This window comes from Micropterus dolomieu, linkage group LG18, assembly GCF_021292245.1.
Source record: "Micropterus dolomieu isolate WLL.071019.BEF.003 ecotype Adirondacks linkage group LG18, ASM2129224v1, whole genome shotgun sequence".
Classification (NCBI taxonomy): domain Eukaryota; kingdom Metazoa; phylum Chordata; class Actinopteri; order Centrarchiformes; family Centrarchidae; genus Micropterus; species Micropterus dolomieu.
The window spans coordinates 6,857,538-6,882,454 of NC_060167.1; the positions used below are offsets into that span (position 1 = coordinate 6,857,538).

At 39.8% G+C, this 24,917-nt stretch overlaps 3 protein-coding genes and 1 non-coding gene across 5 annotated transcripts in view; all 4 read left to right on the plus strand.

Annotated features, from left to right (window-relative positions):
* Window positions 1-670: 670 nt before the first annotated feature.
* On the plus strand, window positions 671-2,916 carry LOC123956688 (uncharacterized protein C20orf85 homolog). Its single transcript, XM_046029052.1, has 4 exons — window positions 671-782; window positions 1,965-2,046; window positions 2,496-2,594; window positions 2,676-2,916. Exons 1-4 carry the CDS (start codon window positions 724-726, stop codon window positions 2,829-2,831), a joined length of 396 nt encoding a protein of 131 aa, XP_045885008.1. The 5' UTR covers window positions 671-723; the 3' UTR covers window positions 2,832-2,916.
* A 993-nt stretch (window positions 2,917-3,909) lies between these two features.
* Window positions 3,910-14,031, plus strand: chmp4ba (charged multivesicular body protein 4Ba). The gene is made up of 5 exons (XM_046029050.1): window positions 3,910-4,257; window positions 10,659-10,836; window positions 10,985-11,099; window positions 11,738-11,864; window positions 11,998-14,031. The coding sequence occupies exons 1-5, from the start codon at window positions 4,074-4,076 to the stop codon at window positions 12,060-12,062; spliced, it is 669 nt and encodes a 222-aa protein (XP_045885006.1). The 5' UTR covers window positions 3,910-4,073; the 3' UTR covers window positions 12,063-14,031.
* Window positions 14,032-19,165: 5,134 nt separating this feature from the next.
* The window catches only part of ahcy (adenosylhomocysteinase), a 16,537-nt gene continuing 10,785 nt past the window's right edge, over window positions 19,166-24,917 (plus strand). For both annotated transcript variants that reach the window (XM_046028777.1, XM_046028778.1), the window contains exons 1-3: window positions 19,166-19,323; window positions 22,034-22,224; window positions 24,526-24,601. In XM_046028777.1, coding sequence (XP_045884733.1) covers window positions 19,296-19,323; window positions 22,034-22,224; window positions 24,526-24,601 — 295 coding nt within the window. In that variant the 5' untranslated portion in view covers window positions 19,166-19,295. The remainder of the gene's footprint in view (window positions 19,324-22,033; window positions 22,225-24,525; window positions 24,602-24,917) is intronic.
* LOC123957045 lies at window positions 23,583-23,718 on the plus strand. The gene has a single exon (XR_006821703.1). It is a non-coding gene; the product is annotated as a small nucleolar RNA SNORA17 (small nucleolar RNA).

Sequence of the window (24,917 nt, forward strand, 5' to 3'; positions counted from 1 at the left end):
CCTCACACACACACACACACACACTCCCTCTGCCTCACACACACACACACACACACACTCCCTCTGCCTCACACACACACACACACACACTCCCTCTGCCTCACACACACACACACACACACTCCCTCTGCCTCACACACACACACACACACACACTCCCTCTGCCTCACACACACACACACACACACTCCCTCTGCCTCACACACACACACACACACACTCCCTCTGCCTCACACACACACACACACACACACTCCCTCTGCCTCACACACACACACACACACACTCCCTCTGCCTCACACACACACACACACACACTCCCTCTGCCTCACACACACACACACACACACACTCCCTCTGCCTCACACACACACACACACACACTCCCTCTGCCTCACACACACACACACACACACTCCCTCTGCCTCACACACACACACACACACACACTCCCTCTGCCTCACACACACACACACACACACTCCCTCTGCCTCACACACACACACACACACACTCCCTCTGCCTCACACACACACACACACACACACTCCCTCTGCCTCACACACACACACACACACACTCCCTCTGCCTCACACACACACACACACACACTCCCTCTGCCTCACACACACACACACACACACACTCCCTCTGCCTCACACACACACACACACACACACACTCCCTCTGCCTCATACACAAACACACAACTGGTCAGGACAGATGGCGGATTCACAGCGAACATCTGAACCCATCAACTTTGTGCATCAAGATGAAATCTGGTAAACCTGCTTATTATCATTAGCGCTTACTAGTATTTATTGCTGCTTTTATTAATATGTATTGTCTGTTGTAGATCTCGTGCTGTGTTTGATGCTCTGTTGATGATTGTATGTTGTTGCTCAAATGTAAGTCGCTTTGGATAAAAGCGTCTGCCAAATGTGGAAATGTAAATGTATTGCTACTTTTTTTCAGTGTTGTGTGTTAGTGTTTTGTTTCAATCAGTCTTTATATAAAGGGCTGAGCATTCTTACTCAGTGTTGGTGAGATTATTAATATTTTAAAATTCTGATCTTTTTAAGAAAACATTTAACATACAATACATCATTTGTGCTTGAATGAATTATTACAATTATTGTTATTATGGTAAGTATTTTCATCATTCTCATATTTTTTCCCCCCTCTTTCTTCCCATGGCTTCTTTTTCCTTGTGTTTTCCCCTTACTTTTTATGTATAATGCCTTGTGTTTTACCCTGGGTCTGCAACATGCTATTTACTATAATAAATTAAGCTTACTAATTTATCATGTTATAACGCGAAAAGTTCCTTGTTTTAATGAGATTCAGTTTATCAATATAATAAAAGCATTACTTGTTTTAATGAGATAAGTTGATGTTGTGTAATAACAAGAGTTTAAAGATATTTATGATATGTTACAACAATAAAATACAAACATTAAATGATTTGATTTGTACTTACAAGAAAAATATGTCATTACAACATAAAAGATGTCGAGTTATAATCCGAATGGAAATGAATTTTCTTGTTATAATGATGGTTGCAGCAATATACTGGCGTGGGGGACAGAGCAATCAGCCTTATACATTTACTCACAGCTATTGCTATTGCTGATATTGAGGTTTTCAGTCATGTCATAGCCTCATTTTAACTAAAAAACGTAATTTATTACTTTCTTTGCATTCGACAAATAGTTCCCATGTGTCTTGCTGGAAATGGATCTTCAGCTTTCTATGGGTTAAAATAAAAGTAAGATGATGAGGAGGTTTTTGAGATCTGTTTGTAGAAAAGCAAGCAGTGCTACAAGTGGAACACTGGTTTCATTTCCATTTCAGTGCTCTATGAAGCAATATGTCACATATAATACAAAACCTAAACTTACTGCATGTATGTGTGTGTGTGTGTGTGTGTGTGCGCGCGCGCGCGTGTGTGTGTGTGTGTGTAGGAAAGCACATGTGAAAGTTGAGAAGGATTCAGCTGACGTCTGGCCCAACAAGTGGGGCTTCCTGACCAAGGTCTACAAGGAGGTATCCACGCAAACACACACACAGGCACACACGCATGCACGCACACATAGTTTTTCACATCAAAAATCTCACAACTGACACAAATTAGACCATTTGGTAAGATATTGTCACAGCGTCCCCCATCTGAGGGGATTTTTGCTTTTAGATGTTTTATTACAGAAAGTGTGTGAACACCATGACCGAAATAGCCATACATTCTGTCATTTTGTTACTTATGGATGGAATTATGGTGAAAATAAATTGTTCCCCTTTTTGCTGGGGACCCCCTGGGGATCCCCCGACCCCACTCTGAGAACCGTTGCTGTAGAGGGATGTCATACACGCCCTCTACTGTTGAGAACGTACCACAGCAAGTGCATTTATTTCAAGTCTTTGCATTCACACAAATGTGATCACACATTAGTGGCCATCACTCAAGCACACAACTTCCTCTGTTATATGTATTTCAGTACATGAGTGAGAGTGTGAAGCTGAAGGAGGCGGTCAGAGTGGAGCTTCCTCATCACCTAGCAGCACGACCTCCGACCCCTCCAGAAAAATACATCAAAGTATGATTTCTATCTATCTATCTATCTATCTGTCTGTCTGTCTGTCTGTCTGTCTACATCGCCATTGTTTCTTTCCTCCAGGTTGACCCCTCTCCTCCAGTTCCTCAGACAACTCAGGCCCTGATTGGTTGGCGTTCAGGTCACTCACATCTTCATCTGGAAAAGTATGGCGTGGTGCATCACGGGAGGCGTAGTTTTCTGAAGGAGCTGGGCTGGCCTCTAGATGCTTGCAGCTGACTATAAGCAACCATTCTTCTTGGCTAGTCACTAACTCAGTGTTGTGGAAGAAAATCAGAGGGATTATGACCATGTAAAGTATTGAAGTGAGCAACAACTATGTAGCATTAAATAAAAAAATTATATATATTTATATATATTATATATATAAATATATATATATTTAGAAATATGTAGGCTATGTAAATATTCCTAATATTAACCATAACTTGATAAGCAGTGTTGGGAAGGTTACTTTTGAAATGTCATTGAATGTTACCCTGTATAAAATGTAATAGCAGTTTAACTATTTCAATTACTTTATCAAAGTAATGTAACGTATTGCATTTAATTACTTTTTGATTACTTTCTAAATTTCTAATGAACGTTTTCAACTGTAAACCATTTTCAAAAGACAGCTCCAGAGGCAATTTAGACGAATAGCACTGCAAATCCATACATGAGTACTGATCCAAAGAACCATAACAGCATCAAACTTGAAAAACATTCAAAGCAACAAAATGAACATTACCCAACATAATAGCCTGGCGTTTTATTAAAAACAAATCAGATGTAACCCTCATTGCAATCATGAACATTTTCATGAGGAACTGTAATTCAATTGCACATTGTCCTAGTAGTAGTCTATATTATATAAAGACATTAAAAGAGGACCATATATTAGGACCATATATTGACAGTTTTTACTGCCTTTTTGTTGTTGGATTTAGAAATAAATTGAATTAATGCTCAACCTCATTATTTTTTACTGCTGAATTTACATTTATAAATAGGGGATTTTGCCCTTAGAATTAATACCTTTATTATAAAGTACTTATTTTACTTTATTTTAACTATTGTAAAAGTGAAATATCACATACTCCCACATCAGTGCAACATCTCAATGGTCAATGATGATTCTGCTTAAGTTTTGGAAGAGTTTTCTGGTGTAAACAAAGCCAAAAGAGGTGCAATTTTAGTACTAAAAAACACACTGATTGCTCTTTTGTGAAATTCCCCCGTGTCTCACGCACTTTGTTCACGCATGAGTCACGTATTTGCGCTGACGTAATGACATCACGAGGCCTGAAACGCGGAAGAAGAGCGAAAAACAACAACAGCGGCAGCAGCAGACCTCTGGCTCGTGACGGTAGTTGACGAGAAGACATCAGAGGGGTTTAACGATTAACTGTTCGGTATCAGAAAGTACCAGCTGTTTGTGAACAGTTAATCCACCCGTTCTTGTTTACATTTATTAACAAAATGTCGTTGTTTGGTAAGTTATTCGGCGGCGGGGGTAAGGGAGGGAAAGCGCCGACACCCCAGGAGGCTGTCCAGCGACTCAGAGAAACCGAGGAAATGTTGGCAAAAAAGCAGGATTTTTTGGAGAAGAAAATTGAACAGGAGCTCCTGACGGCGAAGAAGAACGGCACGAAAAACAAACGAGGTGAGGAAAAGCTCCGCAACTTCGTGGTTTGACGGGCTAGTTGGTCAAACCGCTGGTTAGTTTGGTGGTTAGCCCGCAGGCTAACGAAAAGAGGAAGTTAACAGGGAAGTTGACAGGTTGGCTAACTTACCTGAACACAGGTCTGTCCACACGGCCGCCAGACTCCATTTTTAAATGTCTCTTTAATTAAAGGAAGCACCGTTTTAACACTAATGGCACATTATACAACAATTGAGTTTCAATCTACAACTGCCTTTGATTTTATAATCAATTATTTACTTTATGACATGTCAAATTGACAGGTCTAGACCGTATTCTTTGTAATATTATTTACAGAGAACCAACAATTCCCACCATGAGCAAGCACTTGGCAACATAGGCAAGGAAAAACTTTCTTTATAGAGGCAGAAAACGGGGGGAGGACCATGGCTCAGGGTGGGAGACCATCTGCTTCGACCTGTTGGGAGTGAGAGAGAAGGGGGAGCCAGCACAATATACATACAGAAAATACAAACAGTAAAAGTAGCATTGGTACAGAAAATCAATAATGGTGCTAATAATTATAGGAATATTAATAATAGGACTCTTAATAGTTGTAGCAATGGATGTTGTGCATGAACAGGAAGGGAGCAGGTGACACACAGCCAGAGATCCAGACCCCAGAGCTAAGTTAAGGCCTATAGTTAATGTGCTTAGTCAGGGCACTATTCAGAAGATGAAATATAATCCAGCAAGTTCAGTTTAAGGCCTATGAAACACTCGTAAAGTGGTAATATTATGCTCATTTTCAAGGCAAGGCAAGTTTATATGTATAGCACTTTTCAACAACAAGGTAATTCAAAGTGCTTTACATAAAACATAAAACAACAGGGAAATATAAAAAAGTTTAAAAGCAACATAGGGAAATTGAAAAAATACAGGTTCCGTCCAGTGCAGTGTACAATCAGGGTTAAAAGAGTTAAATGGAAAATAAAAACAGGCTGAGGGGTTGAGCTAATAATTGAGTTACAATTAGTTTGAAAAGAGAATAAACAGAGAAGTACACTTAATCTACTCTCTCTAGCTAGTCTGTACTCGGGTCCACAGCAATCTTTGGGTCCACTGAAACTCCAAAAACCCTCGGACACTACAGAGAAACCAGGACATGTCTGTCAGCAGGCCACTTTGATCCAGTTATACTCTAGACCCACCTGCGCGTTTACAGGTGGACAGAGGTTCCTGCAAATCACTCAGGCGTGAGATTTAAGACCACTTCATTCACTCTGTTCAATCTCACTCTCATTATCTTTTCACTCAATTACCTACTCATTTCTCACTGTGTAAATATTTAATTAACAGCAATGGTAAAAAGATAAAAACAAAGAAAAGAAAACAGGACTGTAAAAGTTACAGTGTAAGTTATCAATACTAGTTAAAGGCAGTGGTAAAAAGAAAAATCTTCAGTCTTATTTTAAAATAATGACAGTTTCAGCAGACCTGCAGTTATCTGGGAGTTTGTTCCAAATATACGGAGCATAATAACTAAACGCTGCTTCTCCTTGTTTAGTTTTGACTCTGGGACAGAAAGCAGACCTTCCCCAGACGACCTGAGAGGTCTGGATGGTTCATAACGAAGCAGAAGATCAGAAATGTATTTTGGCCCTAAACCATTTAGTGCTTCCCTTAAACTGAGATGTGCCATGTTAGTTCTTCCAACATAATTTGTGTGCGCAGGATTAAGATAATGAGAATGCATATTAATACCAGGTAGAAATATAAAAGGTCAATTGTATTGAAACCTTGTACATGTGTGTTGAAGCATGTGTCTACATTGACAGCAGTGCAGTCAATGTTTTGCAGAAAACTCGTATTAGTTTGGAACCGGTTCCAAGTCAGAAACGATTCTCAATACAAGCACTTGTTAGCCTGATGATGTTCTGGGAAGCAGTACATGATGTACACTGCTTCTCAGCCAATGCATGCTGGCACAGGCTCCAGGCGTTCCTAACCATGAACAAGATAATCAGGTATAGGAAATGGATACATGATCAAATAAAAACAAAATATGAGGAAATGAATGACTTCTTTAGCTTTCTGCAAATATAACAGCAGCATTTCTAGTTTTCCAAACACTCAAAGATGGCACAGCCTTCAGGAGCAATTTGGGATTCAGTATCATGGCTCTGGACACTTCCACATTGCGGGCTGGGGAGCAGACAGGACCCGAACAACCAATCTTCCAATTCGTGGAAGACCCGCTTAACTGAGGTGACACTGTTTGAAAAGGAGACTAGAGCTTAAGACAAGACTGTCATGTTAACTTTTAGTCAGAAAAAAACAACCCTTAGAGGGTTTATATTGATTGACAATGTTAGTGTTAGGTGTTAGAGGTTATTAGTTGAGTACATTCAGGTGTGCTAGTATACAGCTTTTGTATATGGTGACTAGTACTAAAGATAATAACACCACCAACAATTCCTTTTACTGTGACTACTTCAGCTACCGTGTACTTGGCTTTCTATGCCAACATTAGATAGTCAACCTTCTAAAGCACGAGCAGCAGGTATTGCACTTGACTGACAAAGAGGGAACTGGTTCCCTCAACATCACACGTTATGTTCTTCGTGCTTCAACTCTAGCTGTGGTGATGGTTTTATTTCAGCTTTTGGAGAATGTGACAAACAACACATTTGTTGCATTTGCTTAGTGCAGAGGGTTGGGTGGTGTAAGTGACTTGTAAGAGCACAGTATAACTGTGCTACGGCTCATCACTGTTGCGTTCTATGTGCATTTACACAGGTTCTGCCTTTTAAAAGAAAATAAGGGCTTTTGCAGAGTCCAACAAAGTTGCATCATACAGTTCACCAGTGTAGGTTGGATAAAATCCAAGGCAAACATGGTGTGAAGTAATTTTAATATTATTTACTTAATAGTGTGTTTCAGGAGAGTTTTAACAAATATATATTGTGATAGCACAATTCACTTTGAGAGTTATGGCCACAATAATTGTGGCTGAGAATATACGATATGACACAAACATGTAAACACAAAGCCGTTATGGGGAAAAATACTAACACTCAGACCACTACCACTGTTAGCTCATTTACTACTGGTTTTAAAAGTCCTTTTCTGCATTACATGGTATAGCTTCCAAACCTGAAACCTGATTTTCAACATAGTTCATCCTGTCACTTAGCCTCCCTCTTGCTGGGGGCTGAGCAACAATTCAAACAATCGATAAATTCCTCCTACCAAAAATACCATGATAACTGCATCTGCATGGTGGATCTCACAGGTTTAACTTTGTGTTTCCATGTTTTCTGCCTATATTTCACTTCATTCTCCATGTTTGACATCACATATTTTAATAATTGTCTTTGGCTTTAATTAGCATTTTCCTAATAGGTGCATCTCACAAAATTTGAATATCATGAAAAGTTATTTTTTTCCCGTAATTTAAGTCAGAAAGTGAAACTTTCATATATACTAGATTCATTACACTTAAAGTGAAATATTTCAGGCCTTTTTTTGTTTAAATCTTGATGATTACGGCTTACAGCTCAAAGAAATCAAAAATCGATATCTCAAAATATTAGAATAAAGAATGTATAATACAGAAATGTTGACCTTCTGAAAAGTTGAAAACTTCTGACAAAGGTTAATTTATGCACTCAGTACTTTGTCGGGTCTCCTTTCACACAAATTACTGCATCACGGTGACATAGCCTGGAGACAATCAGCCCGTAGAGCATTATTAAGATATCGGCTGTCAAGCAGGGAGGAGGTGAAGTATAGTCAGAAAATGTCACCGCACGACAGACAAAATGGACTTCACCTGTGATTCAGACTTTAAACATAGGAACTGTCACTACTGTAATGTGCACTTCACAACTGAGGTTGTGAAGTTGTCATTACAAAAGAGCGGCACAAAAGGAAAAACAAAGGATCACAGAATTAAATTAGCCATATGAAATTCAAGTGGGCGGTCTGAATACAGCTGTGCCACCCAGATAATCTAATAATCATTTTTGAGATGTTGGGTAACAATGTTATCAGTCCAGGAATAGGGTCGGGTGCTGATATAATCTGATGAAACTGGAACTTTCAGCTGCCGTCTGGCTCTTGATGGACCAGACCAACCGCATACAGTAGATTTGTGTGCGTGTGTGTGTGTGTGTGTGTGTGTGTCTTTGTGTCTGTGATAAAGCCATCAGATTGATGTGTTTAAACCATCAGATTCTAATTACAAGTTGGGTTATCTGTCAAGACATGTTCTGACTTTTTTTTTTTTTATTTCAAGTTCTTGTACAGCTGCACATAAACCAAATTATTGAACACATTAAAATGTTCAGTCTTGACTAAAGTGGAGGGCCAGTTGAGCTACAGTGCCATAAAAATAATGTGGTATAAAACACAATTATCTCATTGGCACTAAAATTGAACATTTAAATGATACCCATTCCTTTTCATGGCATTGTCCGTAGTATACCACAAAATGAATTCATCTTTGAGGTTTGTGTTTACATGCAGGCAGAGATCACATTTCAGGAAAATCCATGTTAACCGGAAACCTGGTGGCCTTTTTCAGTTTAAGGGATTAAGAATAACCAGGTTAATACAGGAAGATGTTTGCTAGATGTATACTCTTACGTGTGTTTCTAAAACAACTTTTTGTGAATGTTTGTGTGACACAGTGGCAACATCAAAGCAGGATGAATGAAAATATTATCTCTTACAGCTGTGCAACTTTCTATAAAAAAAAAAAGCATTTTCACGTCTAACTGGCTCTTTGTTTTGAAGTGTCTGAATCTTATAACAGCAGCCTGCCTTCAACTGAATTTTCCACCACGTCATTACTATTCAGAAATAATTTCAGTTACCTGTTCCTGCTCAAGAGGGCGGCAGCAAGTAGAAAGTATAACTAGCTATGTTTACTTCATCATTACCCCCTCTCTCCTCACATATGACTCAGCAGATTTAGGTCACAAGATCCCTTGATGAGGTGATTTCCCATGACAGCACCAAAGGGGAATTCCCTGTGTTACGGTGTAGATTTTCTTTAATGTGTATTTAAATTTACACAGAGGAAGGCAAGTGCCAAACCATACTGTGGCACAGATCACAGAGAGATGCTGAATCAATTAGTGAATTAATCGATCGGTTAATTGACTGAATGTATTTGGCAACAATTTTGAGACTCGAGATTGTTTAAGCAGCACAATTCACTTGTTCCAGCTTAAAATGTGAATGTAAATAAAAATATCTTTGGATTTTAGACAGTTGGTCTAGAGGCTCTTAAGGCTCTTGGAACTGTTTTGTCTATTTTTTTTAATGGGCCAAACATTCATAAAAAAAAACAAAAATTGTTGATGAAATATATGCTATATGAAACTGTGTTACATAGGGCTGCAACTAAGTCTTTGTCAATTAATTAAAAGTCAGAATATACTGAAAAGGGCCAATCAACTTTTCCAAAGCTCTTCTTTAATTGCTTGTTTTGTCTGACCTACAGTTTACAATCGGTGTATTAAATCTATTTTCAAAATAGTTGTCAATTAATTTTGCTGATGATTGAGTATCAATGAATCAACTAATTGTTTTAGCACTAATGTAATGGCAATCCACCAAAGCAAGTCAGAGGTGTCCCTTCCAGTGGTTCAAATCCAAATCCAACAGTTGCCTCAGGTTTTCAAAATATTATAATCCCACTCATTTTAGACCAGACCAGACCTCTGTGAGATGCCGGTCTCGTTCCAAAGAGAAATGTTGAGGGGCCAAATTTAAAACCTCTTGACTGAAGCAAACTGCATCTGCAGGGAGAGACAGGATTTTAACAGATGAACAAGATCCTGCTCCATTAGGACAAATACTGTAATTCAAGCATGCAAACAGTTCACTGCAGCTCATCTTACAGCAGCAAAGCCTCTTTGTGCTACTGAGTTAGCTTGCTGAACAAGTCTGTTGCTGAGCAGCGACTCTCTTCAGAGGCAGAACTTTATATTAGCAAAATAAAATAACAGAAATTGGCCAAAAAAAACAGTTGACCGTCGACTCCAAACCTAGCTCCTTCTGCTGCTTTCTACACGCTGCTGCATTGTCGCGTAGCGCCTGTGGTCCCCTGGTCATGGCTTCTTCTTGTGGTTGTACTGTGATTCATTGCTACTGAATTGTCAGTTCTTCTCTGTCTGGTTGTCTCTCTCTATTTCACCCTTCAGGCTTTACATTTTAAACACTAATTTATCCCTGAAAGAAAAAAAGCCTTCTTCAAATAATAATCCTCATCAACACCCACTGGCTTGTTTTTTTAGATTGAGAACATTGGCAGGAATTGTAAACAAGACTGAGAGACTACAGTTACTTAAAAAACAAGTTGTAGATGTCTCCTGAACTAACGTTGTCTCACCCTTTCTCTTCCTGTCCAGCGGCTCTACAGGCTTTGAAGAGGAAAAAGCGTTATGAGAAGCAGCTGGCTCAGATTGACGGGACATTGTCTACCATTGAGTTCCAGAGGGAGGCACTAGAAAACGCCAACACCAACACAGAAGTGCTCAAGAATATGGGCTTCGCCGCCAAGGCAATGAAGGCTGCACATGAAAATATGTAAGAGACACTTAGAAAGAAGTTAGTTACAACAGGTTAGATGTTTTTGTGGGTGCTGAGGATATTATAGGTAGTTATTGTAAGTATTATGAAATCTGCAGTAACTCCAAATACTTCATCCCATCGTGTGTGTCCTATTGTATCACAGGGACATTGACAAAGTAGATGATCTGATGGCGGACATCACAGAACAACAGGAAGTGGCTCAAGAAATCTCAGATGTAATTTCCAGACCGATCGGATTCGGAGACGAGTTTGACGAGGTGAGAACATAGACCAGAACCATTTTTGTAACTCGGGAACCTTACATGTGTTGCATTCAGTGGAACCAGGCTTTACATTTTGTTCATCGGCCATAGTTCTGAACTGCTATGGGGGCTAATAAGTTGATGGCCCTGGAACAGTCAGGGGGAATTTGTAGAGCTAAACATCGCCAACTGCTCGGACACAAACCTCATAGCTGCTACAACTTGTGTACATCTCCTTTCACTCACCAAGTATGCACAACAAGCACCAGTAAAAAATAATAACAATAGACACAGATAAATATGGTATGAAATACCACAGGAAATGATGCATAATACATAAGGGTGGAAAAAGTAATACATAAAATTAGAAATATCAATCGATAAAATAAAACTACACTAACATTAGTATCAATATTAGGACTCCTGCAAGTCCCATTTTCATCCAATCATTAGTCTTAGTTGTTTGGTAACTTAGGAGTAAGATGATTAGAGAAGACACTGCAATATATGTGCTGTATTATTTATCTGTGCTGAGCTGCAGACTTGAGACGTGAAGGTAAAAAGCTGAGGAGACAAATTAATTAGTCTATGTCTGTGGTGTTCCTACACAAATCTGATTGCTTGATTACTTGCGTATGTGTATGTGTGTTCAGGATGACCTTATGGCTGAGCTGGAGGAGCTGGAACAGGAAGAGCTCGATCAAAATCTTCTGGAAATCAAAGGAGCTGAGGATGTTCCATTACCCAGTGTACCATCTACATCGCTACCATCTAGACCAGGTATCAGACACTTTCACAAAACTTATTTTTAATTCACTAACGAACAACACTATGCAGCATACCATCCACATCACCATCTACTAATCTACACAATAAGCGTCATTCTTTATTTCTGTTTCTTCCTTTCTTTTAGCCAAGAAGAAGGAGGAAGAAGACGAAGACGACATGGCAGACCTCGAGGCCTGGGCGGCTAACTAAGCTAGCTTGCCCTGCTAGCTAGCCAGTGCCCCTCTCCTGTTTGTCTCTGTGCTACCAGGCCGGTCCCAGACATCTTGAAGAGAGACAGGGACTCTGGGCTGCTGAGCTGGCTCCTGGCATCCTGCTCTGTCTCAAAGCATACATCCCAATATCTAACCATACCCCAGCCTGAAAGTATACACTTGTGCACATATTCACTGACTTAAAATTAAATGAACCCAGGCTTTTCTTCTCCAATTAATGTAACAGTAAGAATATCTTTGCCCCACCTGTGCACTCCTGCTTCTAAAGGGCATAGAGCAAATGTCATGCACTAACAGCCTGTGGTTTTATATATATATATATCAAAGTTCTCTTTGCAAGGAAATGGAGTGCATGACAGCACACTTTGGTCAGGAGCGCGCAAGTGCATACTTATAGGGAAGGGTGTGTGGAAGAACAGGGCGAGTTTCCAGGAGGAACGTGAATAATCATCAAATGTGGGGGTTGGGGGGAGAAAACAGAAAAACGACATTACTCAGCCATTTTTCTGCTTCCTGCGTTGTCATCTCTGCTCTTTTACAGTGATGACAACAAAGGATAAATGATGAAAATGTAGCACTTTCTCATTGAAATATTGCCGTCAAACTACGAAACGATGACAGCAGTGGAAACATCTTGAATTGGAGAATCTAGGGTTTGTACTCCCTCTGTCAGCCATATCTCTGCAGGCAACTTCATTACGCACTCTGGATCTAATTAGTTAAATTCCTAAAATGTCATGTGAGTACAAACACTATGTTGCAACAAGGGATATTGTTAATAGAAAGGGCTTTTTTCTATCATTGAACATTACAGTAGCACCAATGCCTACTTTTTTTACGAATACATCAATAAGGTTTCCAGTTGGGACTCAAATGCTACTAAAATAGGCTTTGCAGCTGCATATCTTTGCAGCTACATTTCTCAGATCTAAATATTTAACAACATGACAATGATATGGGGGGGGAAAAAGATCCTTTTCACTAACTATCCTTTTTCAGCTAGTGAAAGTTAGCTGTTAGCTAGCAGGCTCATTTACCAATGCAAAAGGTGTTTATGCTAACGGCTAAAAATATTCAAAGTCAGAAGCTGCTACCAAAGTTGTTATATTATGACACTTTATACATCAGGAGTAGTTGACCCCCAAAATGGCTGTTAGAGGGCACAGCATAACACTTTGCAAGGCCTCTGTTTTTCAATTTAAAATTACATTTGCCTCTCACCTCCAGCGCCTTGTTTGTCTGTGGTTTAACAGCAATGTACTGTACTCTGAGAAAATCCTACATTGGTTGAATTAAAAGATACTGTGTGTGTGTGTGTGGTGCATGAGTGAGTGAGTGAGTGAGTGAGATGCTTTTTCAGCCTTTTGACACAGTGACCTCTTGTGAATATTTAGTCAAATTGGTGAGTTGGATTTTTTCATTTGCTTTTGACTCACCTTTAGTGCAAAATTGATTTAAAGATTGAGAGAGAAACATGAGACATGTTGATAAAACAGCCGTAGCTACACTTCCCTCCTTCTATCAGCCGACACATTTATGCATGGGCGGATTGGGGTCTATCCAGGATCAAACACATAACTGAGACTGTAATTTAAACATGACCTAAAGTCAAGTCATCATGACCTTAAATAAAATTTCAAAAGTACTGATTAGAAACTTCTGCTCATTTTTGTCATGCAAAATAGCCTTATTTGTGACCGCTAAGCCCCAGTCCTGATATTTAAAGAGAAACTATTGAGAAGAAACTTGCAAATGCCAATAGTTTGTTTTTCTTTTATTTCTGTTTACCTCAAATGTCACTCATGTTCTGTCTGGCTATACATAAACACTGTGTAATCTGTTGCCAGTTCTGCTCAGAGCTGTATAAAGAGGTTAGACATTGGAGATTTTCATTGACTGGGGCTGGATACAGTTTATCTTAATAAAGTTGGGATTTGGTGCAAGCATTGGCGCTGTTGGATCTGTTCATACCTTGCATCTAGCATCTTACCCTGGTATTCAGGCTTCTTGTTTTTCTCATGATCACCTCACATCCATCTAAAGTACTAAACTGAAGGTCCGTACACTTGTGTTTTTCCATTTTGTGGAACTTTATACTTAAACTGCACTACATTTCAGAGGGAAGGCAATGTATTTTTACTAGTTCAATTTCAGATTAATATTTTACTTGTATGACAAATGATCAGTTCCTGTGGTTATAAATGCTAACAATAGAATATGCGAGTGGACTTTCATTATGAGGGAATAGATCACTTAACAGTTCAAAACTACTAGCAAGCATGGAGTCTCTGGAGATTCACAGTGGTTTGGAGCTGGACACCACCCACATTTGTAGACAGTTGTTGGCCTCCATCCACACGTCTGTCCCTCCTTTGTTAAATCAAGAGGCGTAGGATTAAACCTCACCTCTGACCACGGACACTGCTTTACTAGCCTCTACGACCCATGAACTAAAGAAATCTAGTATTTTGTGTGATTGCCAAGGTTAGGAAGTCACCTCAAATCACATTTGATTGGATATATTTTTTTATATTTATATAGGCAGGATGAGTTATCAATAATACTTAAATGTTTTACAGGAAGAGAAAAAGTGACTTTAAAATATAAATATGTAAAAAAATATATATTTATGCATCTGGCATATACCAAGAGATAACTGAATAACGCAGGCATGAAGGATAGGAACTTAAAACAGTTACTTTGTCAGCTTGCTAACACAGTAATGTTAAATGTCAAAATATTATGTGAAACTAAATGTAAAATTCTAAATGTTACCCGAGACACGACTACAACGCAAAACTAGTATGTGCTATGAAGAAAATGCTTTTGTTGTAATTGTTGTTTAGATAATTCTCACATTGTTCAAATTCTGTTACTCAAAGCTGTTACTTAACACACTGAAATGTTTAAAATTCCAGCCAAGCAAAGCTTTAATATGAGCTGGGATTATGCAGTTGAAGAGTCCTTGCTTTTTACACCAAAAATCCTTTACTGGGCTCAGCATGTTGAAACAAAGTTAACTGAAAACCTTGTGATGTGGAAAAATGCTGCTATTCTGAGCTTTAACCTCATTACCTTTGTGGTTTTTTTGACATGCTGCTGGTGAGCAACGGTTTAACATTTTTTCTCACTGAACTAAAGACCTAAATATATTTTATGTAGAATTCAACAGTGAAACAATTTGCTTTGTCTGTAATTTAGGAATGGAAGTCTTTATTATGGTGTGCAAATGATTCATCATACTTAACTTAAGTTCACATAGCTTCGATGCAGTTTTAATGGCACAACAATGCAGGGCCACCTGAGGTTTGCACCAGTATTATTCACTGTATTCATAATCTACTTAATACGTAATAAAGAGGAAAATAGTCCTACTGTATAAATAATCCTACTTAGGAGGAAAAACATTATTCCCTTTGAGTTACATATTTTAAAATTTGAGTGAGTTGGTAACAGAGGAATGGTATGTACTACTACACCTCCTTCCAGACTCTGAGAGTGTTTAACAGGAATTTAGACTCAAACCCGCAAGACTTGAGACCGATTGGGTGGCCGTCTGTTGTGGTCCAGATCAAGACCACTTGAACCATGCTCTTAAATTAGCTGTAGTATAGTGTTTCTACCAGTGGGCTGAGTTTAGCCCCCTCAACATGAAGCTTAGTCTTTCACTCTGTGGATAGGCTTATGATATAGTCACTACCTTTCTTGGCCACATGTAGTTTTTTGGACAAATTAGATATCTCAGAAATTTAGCATGTGAATAGTAGTGTACATTTTCTAGCATATTGTGTGACCTCCCCCCTAACTGGTAGTACAGTAAAACAGCAGAACGTAATTGTAATCTGTCTTTTATGTTATATTATTCAGTAATTTGTTGCAAGTTACACTAGTTTTCAGATACATTACACCTGTCCAACTCTTCATTTGGCTTTAAAAGTATCTGAGATTCTCCTTGTACTATGCATAGTTGTGCATGTTTTTGTGTGCATAGAAAAAGTAAAATGTGTTTAAATCCTTTGCTTAAGAAGATAGTTCTCAGTAGACAGATTATTAAAAGCACAAGTCCTGCATTCAAAACTTTTTGTGCATGGTTTTAGTATAAAGTTACCGAATATTGTTGAAAACAACAACTTCAGTATCATATCAGCTGCCTCCTAAAACCCACATCAATCGATTTGCAATCAAGAATCGAAATGTCAAAATCACAAGTACTTGTGAAAGAATGTTTGTGAGGACTTTTACCCTCAGTGACACCGAGACAAGGTCCATTATAGAGGAAATACTGGAGCAAAGGCCAAGACTGGGGTCAGACTTAAGGTTGGGCAATGGTTATTTTTAGTACAGACGCACACATTTACAAGACAGTGTCTTCTTAAGTTGCATTCTTTACTATATTACCATGTAGTGTAGCATTCTGTGTATGAAAAGTGTGTATTGGTACAGCATATGATTTTTGCATATTAATCATTTTAAGTGTGTAATCCTTCCAATTTAATTGTTCCTCACTGTTTTCCATAATTTCACAAACCGACAAGTACACCCTTTGACAGGGGACACCCAAGCGTATAGCAGACATAGCTGCTTAACCAGACCTAACTACCTTAGGCTTGGCTCAAGCCTTACTGGCTTCATTTTATTTGAATTGCCTGCTCAATTTTCCAGCTGCCATTCCTGCTTATATAGTTCATCTTATGAATAGCCACTAAGGCAAATCCTCCAGTATTAGTTGTATAATTTCCCAGGTATTCTCTGATAATGACCATCTGGTGACCTGGTGCAGCCAGAACAGTCTGGAGCTCAACGCTCTGAAGACAGTGGAGATGGTCGTGGATTTTAGAAAGAGCCCAGCCCCACCCTCCCCCATCATCCTGTGTGACTCCCCAGTCACCACTGTGGACTCCTTCCGCTTCCTGGGCACCATCATCTCCCAGAACCTCAAGTGGGAGCTGAACATCACCTCCATCATCAAAAAGGCCCAGCAGAGGATGTACTTCTTGCGGCAGCTGAAGAAGTTCAGCCTGCCAAAGACAATGACGGTGCACTTCTACGCCTCCAGGACTCTGAGGCGTGCAGGAAAGATTGCAGCTGACCCATCCCACCCCGGACACAAACTGTTTCAGACTCTCCCCTCTGGCAGCAGGCTGCAGTCCATCAGGACCAGAACCTCTCGCCAGAAAAACAGTTTCTTCCCGTCTGCAACTAGCCTCATTAACAAGGCCCGGGTCCCCCACTAACACTCCCCCCTTGCAAATGATACAAATGTCTCTGCACATGTAAATACTGTTTCATCTTGTGTCGGGCACAGACCTGGCACGTTGCATATATTTGTTGTTGATTGTTGATCTTTGTTGTTGTATATTTTTATGTTGTCAGTTTATATATTTATACGTACACAATATTCTCTTCCATTACGTTACTTCTGCATGGCAAAGACCCAGAATAATGCACATGTATATATCTGCAACGTTGTTCTTCCATTCTCCATCGTCAACCGCTTATCCTGTGTACAGGGTCGCGGGGGGGCTGGAGCCTATCCCAGCTGACATTGGGCGAAAGGCGGGGTACACCCTGGACAGGTCGCCAGTCCATCGCCGGGCGTTCTTCCATTCTATATTTATATATTTCTACATTTATTTAATGTCGACTGTATATTTGTCTACGTGTAGCACCTTATCACCACAGCAAATTCCTCGTTTGTGTAAAACACTACTTGGCAATAAAGCTACTTCTAATTCTGATAAACAAACCTTTAAATTATAATAATAAATATAATTATTGATTCCTTTGAAAAATATATCAATAATAACATTTTATAAATACAAAACGTGGGTGGCTGCATCCCTCCCAAACTTGTTCAGTACTTTGAATAATATTTGCACCAATGAACAGCCCTGAATATTTGGCTGGCCTGTGTCACATGACTGTGGAAACCTATGTGACATTAGAACTGCTCATGCAACCACACACAGTCGCACACTTTAAACTTGTGGCAGAAAGGAAATGTAATGGGCCGTGGTGCTGCTTTTCTCTTAAAACACAGCAAGATGCACTATTTGTGACAAGAAAATGCCACAAATCATGGAAGATGCCCAGTGGTTCTTAACCTGGGGGTTGGGACCCCCCTGTGGGTCGCGACCTGGTCCCATGGGGGTTGCGAGAATACTACTATAGACAGAAAAACAGAAAATAAATTACTTAAAAATAACTAAACGGACTAGTTGTGAATGGAATCACTTTGGGTGGACACTGTAAATATTTTGCACAGTGTAATCCAGTAGGTGGCGGGAATGCCAACCGCTATAAAACGGGAAAGAAGAATAAGAATTTTAAAAAGGCAGCGTTAAGTTAGCTAGCTAACGTTGTAGGATGGAGGTGTATGTGTGTATGCGTGTGTGGTGTTGTGGGGGGGCAGTCACGAAATATTTTCAACCTTAAAAAGGGGCCGGACTGCCAGAAAGGTTAAGCTTTATGTTGTTGGTATTTTAATTTATTGTATTCATATTTATGTTCCAATATTTATTTTATTATTATTTAATCATAGGATTTAATCATAGGATCAGGTGACACGGTGGTGCGGTGGTTAGCACTGTCGCCTCACAAACCGGGGGGTTCAAACCCCGGTTGCCCTGGTCTTTCTATGTGGAGTTTGCATGTTCTCCCCGTGGTTGTTCGTCTATGTGTGGCCCTGAGATGGACTGGTGACCTGTCCAGGGTGTACCCTGCCTTGCGCCCGATGTCAGCTGGGATTGCCCCCCCCTGCGACCCTGTATGCAGGATAAGCGGTTGACGATGGATGGATGGATGAATGACATACCCATTTAAGAAATGATCAATATCCTTAAAATTGTAACAAAAAAGTATCAGTATAATATCGAATTTAAAAATGTGGGTGTCACCCATCCCTACTCCATGTAATTACTTAATATAATTGGCTTAATAGGCATTTTTATCTGAATGCCTCAGGAATCAGGCCACGCCATTTCGTCTATTATCCAATCACATCACTCATCCAAGGGGCGGGAGCTGCTGCAGCCAATAGGAAAACAGAATAAATCGGAGTTGGACCCGCCCCGTCGTGTGAACTGGTTTGAATGTGGCTTCGATGATAAAAACGAGCCGTCATGAATTTGTCCCTCCCTCTCTGCCTCTGCTCGTCGGCTAGGCTGCCGCTGCACTCAACTCCCCCGGAACAAAACACCAGAAAAGGACCATGTCCGAGAAACTTAACTACAAAGTCGGTCAGTGTCAAAGTTTATTGTTTTAACTGTGCTTGTAACTTGAGTTCCGTAAACGGGTGGCCGTTCACTTGCTAGCTAACATGCTGTTAATTTTTGAGACAATCTTCATGTCGAGAAACGTTAACGGCTCTTCTAGCAGACGGATTTGGCTTAAAAGCTAATCATGCAACGAAACAAATGTAGTCAGATGTTTATGATTGATTTGTTACTAATCCCAGGGTTTATATTTTAACGACAACTCTGCTCTGCTTCCGTAAATGGTAAGGTTAATTTGCTAGTTTGGGGTAAATTGTATGATGTTACATTCAGTTAGCAGGTTGTTTACCATGTTTGTTAGTCGTTAGTCATTATAGCATGTAAATGTCCACTTTTCGACACTCGCAGAATGAAGAGTTTGTTTAAATCTGGGAATGAATCGACATGAAACAGTCGAAACTTACTAGCGAGCATGGGCTTCTCTGAACAGAAACGACATCTCTCTGGATATTGTAGTTTATAATCGGATCCGGAGGAGTACTACCCCTCGGCTCGGACGGTGTTTGCATACTACAATTCCCATGATGCCCTGCACGTCACCGCCACTTTCTCCATGAGTGACGGGAGCAGGCGACTGAGGTGCGCTGTATGTAACTCGCGTACCGTAGTAATGCAGACTACACGTGGTCTGCACGTACAACATCTTTGAGAGCTGAATGCTCTGAATGATTGATTGAATAATGTAGTTGTGGTGTTAAACCAGTCATTTTATTACTTAAGGTGTCTTTGTATGGCTCCAGAAATGGAGAGGCATCAAATGTACACGCTGGAAGATGCAATGCAGCTAGAAATCAAAAACTGTGTTCATTTAAAAATATATCAGAAAATGCATGTAAAATAGGAGATTTAAATAACTGCAATTGTAATGCATCGTCATTATGAGTGAGTGTTCGCCTGCGGGTCTGTGCATGTGAATCGGCTGGTTAGAAGCAGTTATACAAGGTCCTGATAACCGATAGCCGTGGAGCAAAGTCCACATGTTCTTCATTGACTACATGGTAATATGTTCAACCTGACAATGTGACTGCCCCCTCACATCCTGACATGTTGATTGGTCCAGTCTTATATTATGTAATAGCAGTGTATTAGTGAAATATTTGATCTGTAGATCAATCCTTTGCCTTGGCGTTTTGCCTCGTGAATTTTCAACTACAATTCTGATTCTTTATCTTATCTTTGGTTTGCACCACAGACCAGAAATATCAAATGATCAAGCAGCATTATGTTAATTATACTGTCACTAGTGCTGCAGCTCTTTGAACATTTGAATGTCTTGAGTTTTCCAGCATTTTGGGACACTTATATTGACTAAAGGATTAGTTGAGGAAATAATCCGCTGATTAATTGAAATGATTGTTAGTAGCAACCCTGTATTCCATGTCAAGTATTACTTATTAAACATATGTTTCTTGAAATCTTAAATTGCTGAAGATCTCCGTGTGACACTGGCTTGAACAGACTGACCATGTGACTTGGCCGATTAGCGCTTTTTCCGCAAAGTATACCTCGCTCAGAAGGGCACTCTACCTGTGGCCATAAACTACAACAGGTCTTTGTTGGATATCAGCACTTTAAATGCTAATACTTTAGTGTTTTTTATAGTTGGTCTAGGATGGGGTTGAACCCCAATACCTGTCAATATTGGTGTTCTGCTCATGTTATACAGGAACTACAGAAGGAGTCACATCCTCAAGAGACTTCACTCACTGACTTTTAGTTTAGTCACTACTTTGACCTCACTGAACTTCCCTAATCCTCTCTCTGGCTGGTCAGTTCAGTGCAGGTAGTCCGACTTAGGTGTTTGCACAGGCAGTAGCCTCTGTGGTAGTGGTGGAGCTTGAGTTGTACTTGAAACTTTCCTGTAGCATTGTAGAGCTTGCAGCATCACTTTCTTTTGTAATTGTAGTTACACACCTTACTTACAAAAGATGTGACCTTTGCTATGTTCGTGCCTAGATGTCGTCTTGGTAGTGGTGAAAGTAAGTGAGGGCTCTTAGAAGTTGTTGTTCCAGCTCTTGAACACATCAACTCTTGTTCGTACTTGTTCTGACGTGTGTAAGAAATAAACCTTGAACAACCTGTTGCTATGCTGCAACAGTCACAATGCAACTCAGCCGCTTACAATTAAGAACAATTGCTTATTGATTTTAGCTTACTTTGCCATGTTTCAAATGTATAATTACACTTAACAGTATAAAATAACTGTTAGTTATTATGTTTAATTGGTTATTAAATACATCCTGGAAATAAAAAAAACTAAACTAAAATGTAATCAGAGTTAAAATGATTAAAAAAATAAAAGTTAACAAAAACAATTTACTTGTACAGTGAGTTGCTAGTTCAACTTTTTACTGGCCCCGGGCCATCGGGCCACCGTTATTGTCGAGCCCTGTGTTCTTTATAATACGATTGCTATCTATCTCTTAAACGGCCTCTTTGTAACGACGCATCGACAATGAAACTTTATGTTGATAACTTCGACGTTGTCGACTAATCGTTGCAGCCCTGTTCTACAGATATGGCATATTCAAAAAGGATTAAAGAAACTCCCCTGTGAATCGAAAGCTTTAGGTGACAGACCTGCAGGATCAAGAAGCTTGGTGGGAATATGTCTATTGTAATATTTATATTTTTGTTCACCTAACATCCCGCTGTCTCCCCCTCTCTATCCTAGCTGACATCAGCCTGGCCGAATGGGGGCGTAAGGCCATCAACATCGCAGAGAATGAGATGCCCGGTCTGATGAAGATGAGGGAGCTGTACGGTCAGTCCAAGCCTCTGAAGGGTGCACGTATCGCTGGCTGCCTCCACATGACCCTTCAGACCGCTGTGCTCATCGAGACCCTCACCGCCCTTGGAGCTGAGGTGACATTTACCAGCTGCTTAAACATATTTAGTTATTCAGAGAACATCCGGTGAGCATTGATGTCTTTCTACTGTAACAGCTGTGACTGGATGATTAGAGTGAACTAAAAAAAAACTATTTAATAAATCCTTCAATATTAATAGATTTGAGATTCTTTGCAGTGCATTTAAAGTGTAAATTACAGTGACACTTTCAAACGTAGGAAGGATTTGGGCAGATTTCATGCTGGATGATAAAATGCCATTTAACCTAAACCCTATGACGTGTTTAAAAACTCAAGTAAAGACCTGAATTTACACACAACGTTTAAAGCTACCAGAGTCTGAACTGGTGCAGAAATGGTTTTCGATGGCAAGGAAAGATTTGTTATACAGGGGGACATTTTAGAAAAGGAGCATTAAAGGTCCAAAGAACAAAAACGCAACATAATCCATTCCTCTTAAATCACGCGGCCCATACTTAGTTTCTCTTGTACAGTGGTGAGAGTGGACTTTGTTTCTACTCTGTTCAAGTAGCATCTTTTGGTTGTACATTTGGGAGACAAAGTTAAACTTTTCTAGGGGTTGAAAACCCAACAGTTTGTGTTTGGCTTAGCTACTCTTTAGCTTTTTTGGTTTCTTCATTCGTGTGAAGCATCACATACAGTTTGTGTGAAGTATAGGCCAGTAGGTTATCAAATATTACAATACCGCTAAACATTAGAACAAATTAGCAGTTGTGGCATAAATGTGTTTAGATTATTAGTCGATTCATTTTCATCAGAGAAGAGAGCCTTTATTATTTGGTGTACTGATGACACCGTGCAGCTTCTTTTGTAGCAGGAGCTGCCCATTACAAGTTCTGGTATATTCTGCCTTGCTAAAGTACACTACAGCAGTAGTGACGGAGGGAACAAGTTTATTGCAACAGAGTGGGGAGGCTTCTCGCTCTGTCTGCCTCAAGGCCGCTTTGATCTGTTATCATGTTGGTTTTATGTGTCTGACCAAGACTGGTTTTGTCTTGTGGGAACCTGCGCTCTGAGAACCAACAGAATAAATAACCTGCTCCTCTCAGCTCAGGGATAACAATTAATTTGTCCTAATGTAAATGCAGACTGAGACCAGGCAAGGAAACCAGGAGACTGTAAACACTCATCCTAACTTTGTCTTCTCTCAAAGATTAACCATAAATATGTCACCTGATGCCCTATCAAAACACAGAATCTGGAAAAAACAAATTTCATAGCATAGCGCCATACAAAGCACATTCACTAGCTCCTGAAAATCTAAGGTGTTCACACAGTTTAAAATATTGTGTTAAGATGAGTTTTAGATGGTAATCACCAGATATAATTATTGCTCATATTATTTTATGTTTTCATGCCCCTTGAGGCGTTGCAGCTCAACTGTCAGTGTTGCAGCTGTGTCATAAGGTGGCAGAGAGAAAATGGCAGTAGTCTGCACTGAGACTCTACAACACACTGAGGACTCGGAGTGATTCTCACCGCCAACAGTTTAACACACAAAGTGTACATTTACATCTTTAAATTAGCCCTTGAAATGCATGCAATGAGGTAGGTTGTCACTGGTACAAACTGTCATTTATTAACATGTCGTTTACATGTTTTACAAAATTAGGTTACTGCAGAGCTCATCAATAACCAGGTTACTGAAGTTCATGTAAATACACCGAGTAATTGGATGTTTCAAATGAGCTTCATTTATAGCTTTAGTTAACTACTAGTTACTAGTTACTATTATCAAAGTCCTTTATAGGCAAGTCATGCCTCCGGGCAGCTATGTCAGAACAACAAGACCAGGCTCCTATCTGAGTGAATGGGGAGAGAGCCAGAACGGCACTTTCACTGGTCGCCAGGAGATAAAAATTACATGAATAGAATCACCAGTAAAACCGCTGTAAAGGTTTGACAACTTTGTGCCCCAAAATAAGGTTTAAAAAGCGTTTTTCACGAACGGTTATACTTCTATTATGCATGTGTCACTACTGCATCGTATGCGCAGTCGAAGTAAAACGGACCCTTACGTCTGTGGAACCACATTGTCGGTTGAAATATGTTTCCCGCTTTGGCTTTTAAAAGCAGACTATTAGCTTTCTAGTAGGAGGGGCGGGATAACCGCCATCTTTGCCGTTACGGGCTTTCCCCATAGAGTTGTATTGAGGATGTGATTGAGTGGCGTGTCTCTGCTATTGTATTCCAAAGTCCAAAAATGAAGGGAAAGTCAGAAGCTCCACGAGTCTCAACTCTGTATCTTTTCTTTCGCCCCCTTCTCACACTCTCTCGTCCTCCTCCTCCTCCTCAGGTTCAGTGGTCGAGCTGTAACATCTTCTCCACTCAGGATCACGCTGCTGCTGCCATCGCAAAGTCTGGCGTTCCAGGTAACGCACACTACCTGTGTATACTGTATATATAACTATAAAATGACCTTATCGTCAACAAGCTGTTATGACTTTCTAGCTGTGTCAGCAAAAAAATACTTTACATTCAACTAAATGTGTAAAGTGTGTCTGTGGTTTTAAGTGTTTAAATAGTGTATCCACACCATACTAATACACACTACTGTTCTGGTTTAACCAGAACAAAGAAATATGACCACATTACTCCTATTTTAGCTTCATTACACTGGCTCCCAGTATGTTTTAGAATTGACTTTAAAATTCTATTGATCACTTTTAAAGCTCTTCATGGCCTCTC

What these genes read in the sequence shown, in the direction of transcription:
- chmp4ba (XM_046029050.1), top strand. Translation starts at nt 4,074, where the DNA reads ATGTCGTTGTTTGGTAAGTTATTCGGCGGCGGGGGTAAGGGAGGGAAA. An exon ending in CGGCACGAAAAACAAACGAG is followed by an intron (nt 4,258 to 10,658) that starts GTGAGGAAAAGC and finishes CTTCCTGTCCAG; the next exon opens with CGGCTCTACAGGCTTTGAAG. An exon ending in TCGGAGACGAGTTTGACGAG is followed by an intron (nt 11,100 to 11,737) that starts GTGAGAACATAG and finishes ATGTGTGTTCAG; the next exon opens with GATGACCTTATGGCTGAGCT.
- LOC123956688 (XM_046029052.1), top strand. Translation starts at nt 724, where the DNA reads ATGGCGGATTCACAGCGAACATCTGAACCCATCAACTTTGTGCATCAA. An exon ending in TGACCAAGGTCTACAAGGAG is followed by an intron (nt 2,047 to 2,495) that starts GTATCCACGCAA and finishes TATGTATTTCAG; the next exon opens with TACATGAGTGAGAGTGTGAA. An exon ending in CTCCAGAAAAATACATCAAA is followed by an intron (nt 2,595 to 2,675) that starts GTATGATTTCTA and finishes TCTTTCCTCCAG; the next exon opens with GTTGACCCCTCTCCTCCAGT.